General features: G+C 44.0%; 1 protein-coding gene across 1 annotated transcript in view; it reads left to right on the forward strand.

Moving 5' to 3' along the window:
* Positions 1-3582, forward strand: part of SARC_04558 (hypothetical protein) — a gene marked incomplete at its 3' end in the record, with an annotated part of 3982 nt that extends 400 nt beyond the window's left edge. The window contains exons 2-6 of the mRNA XM_014301599.1: positions 242-430; positions 838-1150; positions 1628-1782; positions 2462-2740; positions 3451-3582. Coding sequence (XP_014157074.1) covers positions 242-430; positions 838-1150; positions 1628-1782; positions 2462-2740; positions 3451-3582 — 1068 coding nt within the window. The remainder of the gene's footprint in view (positions 1-241; positions 431-837; positions 1151-1627; positions 1783-2461; positions 2741-3450) is intronic.
* Positions 3583-3871: the final 289 nt, after the last annotated feature.

Raw genomic sequence — 3871 nt, forward strand, 5'->3', positions numbered from 1 at the left:
TATATTGTGTGTGTGTGTGTGTGTTTTTTGTTTGTGTGTGTGTGTGTGTGTATTGTATTTCGTGTGTTTTGTATATATCTATAACATATGACGTATATCGACACACCCACCATTCACAGGCGTGGTCGCATAATCGTGTCTATGCCCAATAATTAACACATCATTCCTGCGCAAGACACATGTATGCCCACATCTTGTACCTACATACATCCTCTCATGCATATACACTTACCCAACACAGCCCAATGATCTATCCCACCATTCATGGGTACGAGACAACGTGTACGGGTGTCTTGCGGTGTGGGGGTTGGCGTTGGCCTATAGGAAGTCAGTCGATGCTGTCAACAGAGCCAAGGCTTACGAGCTAGAACAGAGTGTGGTCAAGCTCATGCGCTCGCTACTCTTCTCCATGATGTGCCAGTCGGACAAGGTATGAGTGTGCTATATATATAAATTCAACTCTATATGATATATATATATATATGTAGACATACATACTTACATACATCCATATATACATATACATATACATATACACATACATAAGTACATATATTATATTATATATATATATATATATGTGTGTGTGTGTGTGTGTATGTATATGTACATGTATATGTATATATATATATATATATAAATATACGCACAACTGTTTTCAAATATACACGCGCACATTGTGCCATACACGTACACACCTTAGGTAGAATACACACGCGCAAGCCATTCATGCACACACAAGTACATTCGTCTACTCCACACCCATACTGAGTCATTACACACCCGTAAACCGTGTTTGACAACCACGCACATACCCCCACTCCCCCGTGTGCTCAGGTGGAGAAGTTCAAGCAGTCCCAGGCCACCAGCGACTCACTCCACGCCAAGTACTCCTCAGCCAACGGCAAGGTGTGCGTAGGCGACAAGGAATGGGGGCACCTGCAGATCGATGCCACGTCGCTGTATGTGCTGATGCTGTCGCAGATGACCGCCAGTGGGTTGCAGATAGTTTGGTCGTTGGATGAGGTGCACTTTGTTCAGAACTTGGTGTTCTACATTGAACTGGCCTACCACACGCCTGACTATGGTATCTGGGAGAGGGGCGACAAGACCAACCACGGCCTGCCCGAGCTCAATGCGTCGTCGATCGGTAAGTGTAGGTATCTCCGTGTGCGCACACACGCTCTGTCTGTGTGTGTGTGTGTGTGTGTGTGTCCCGGTATGGATACCGGTTTGAATAGAGACTAGTAGGGGGGTAGAACTGAGTGCTACACACCCTTCTGGTGCATATATAACCCCCTACACATTATCCGTGAGTGTTTATTATGCCCACGCTGCAGTGATCTGTGTGGTGTGAATGCATGTCTTGGTATGGCCCGTGAATCTATTGCTGTGTTCACGCACGTGTTCGGCTATTGATTGGTACCCAAAAAAAAAGTAAAGTACGTTTGTCGCAGATATGACCTAATAGCTTAGCCCATGAGACTATGTGGTGTTGTGCGCGGGCTCATGGCACCTTAAATGATACGTATTTCTCTTGGCTCGAGTACGTAAACCGATTTGTATTGTGTGTACATACATCACCTCCGCATAAACCCGTACTCCCATCCACTTCCAACACACACAGGCATGGCCAAGGCAGCGCTTGAAAGCATCAACGAATTGGATCTGTTTGGAGCACAGGGGGGACCCAAATCAGTGATCCACGTCATGCCAGACTATATCAGACGCAACCAAGCCATTCTCGAGTCACTGCTGCCGCGCGAAAGCAATAGCAAGGAGGTGTGTAAGCGCCTTGGGAATATAACATGCGTAAACTATATATATATATGTGTGTGTGTGTGTGTGTGTGTGTGTGTGCGTGTGTGTGTAGTTAGCTTAGAGCAATAGCTATATGTATATATATATAACGATACCGGCTTTTTATGCATGTGTTTGTAAGAGCATTCCGGATGCACATATACACATGTGCGCGACGTAAAAACCCTAAACCCTAAAACAGAGGCACAATGAACCAGTGCCTTACCCAGCGATATTGTTTTAGCAAATAGGCATGGAAACGACCCATGTCTGTGTTGAGATACACTTCGAGAATATGTAGTGTAAGGATGTTGGCAGCTAACGTGTGATTTAGTCAGGAACCAATACTATATATATATGTGTGTCTGTGTGTGTCTGGTGGGGGGGGGGGGGGAGAAAGAGAAAGATTGTGTGTGTCTGTGTTTTTGTGTATATATATAGTATATATATATATATCTGTACATCTGTATATCTGTATATGTATATATCTTTCTCCCATATGTTTCTCATTCCCTGATGTTTCGGTCACTCCAATCAGAGCGGCAACTCATCGCTGGTCTCCCAGGCAACATCACTCTATGACCCACAACCCTAAACCCCTAAACACTAAAACCCTACATCCATATTCTAAACCCCCAAACCCTAAACCCTACATTCCTAGATCGACGCTGGACTGCTGTCCATTATCTCGTACCCTGCGTTCAGTGTCGAGAGCAAAGCAGTGGTAGACATTACACGTGACGACATCGAGTCCAAGCTCAAGGGCCGGTACGGGTGTAAACGCTTTCTGCGAGACGGCTATATGACCCCGATGGAGAACCGCAACCGCTTACACTATGAGCCTGCTGAGCTGCAGGTGTTTGATAACATTGAGTGTGAGTGGCCGTTGTTCTTTATGTATCTGGTACTGGACGGGCTCTTCCGCGGGGACGTGCAGCAGGTATGCGATGCGAGTGGGTGGGGGTAGATAGTGTATATAAGTGAAGTGAAGGTTGTGGGTGAATTTATTATGTATATGCGAATACAGTACGTATATGCAAATGTAGTATGTGTATGCGAATATAGTATGTATATGCGAATATAGTATGTATATGCGAATATAGTATGTATATGCGAATATAGTATGTATATGCGAATATAGTATGTGTATGCGAAAATACCCTTTTGTACCCTGGTACAAGCTTGGCCCCTTCTACAACCTCGCCTAAAACATTAAATAATCTTTGAAATTATTCGTGTTGAAGATGTGGCGAATATAGTATGTATATACGAATATAGTATGTATATGCAAATATAGTATGTATATGCGAATACAGTATGTATATGCGAATATAGTATGTATATGCGAATTTAATATGTAAATGCGAATATAGTATGTATATGCGAATATAGTATGTATAAGCGAATACAGTTAGACAGCTCATCGCTGTGCTCCTTGATACAACCCATCTATCCCATACCGATATTCTACCTGGCATGAGTAGTCTGTGTTCTAAAATTAACCAGTCAATCAGCTTTCTGTTCCCTGGTGCAAACACAGAACAGTGTTTACCCACTCCATCCATACACACCTTGACAATCACTTCCCATACCGCGTTCTCCCAATAAACCTCACATACTTAAACAAACTTACTGATATGCCATACACAGATACACGAGTACTCTGAGCTGCTAGAAGACCTCCTGATGGATCCGGAAGAGTCTTATGTGGAGGATGTGGGCGCCAAGCCCGTGATGGACTTTCCCAAGGATGTGGACGTTCAAACGCTTTCCAAAACGTAAGCACGCCGCACGTTGGTCCTTAGTGCCTTAGGACAAACGTTTTTTATCACGACGTTTGTATCAACGTTTATTAGTGGCGTTTTTATATCTGCACTAGCCATATAGTGGGCCCTATAGGTATGTATATACCAGCATTTCCATTCTGAATCCCGGAAATCCTATGACTGTAGCGCAATGGCTGATATCTCGAACACCCCCCTCAATACCACAAAATGACCCAATTTCTCACACACACCCCCCCCCCCCCCGCCCTCTCTTTTTCCCTCTCTCCTTTTCTCTTTTTTTTATC

The sequence above is a fragment of the Sphaeroforma arctica genome (assembly GCF_001186125.1).
Source record: "Sphaeroforma arctica JP610 unplaced genomic scaffold supercont1.261, whole genome shotgun sequence".
Classification (NCBI taxonomy): Eukaryota; class Ichthyosporea; order Ichthyophonida; genus Sphaeroforma; species Sphaeroforma arctica.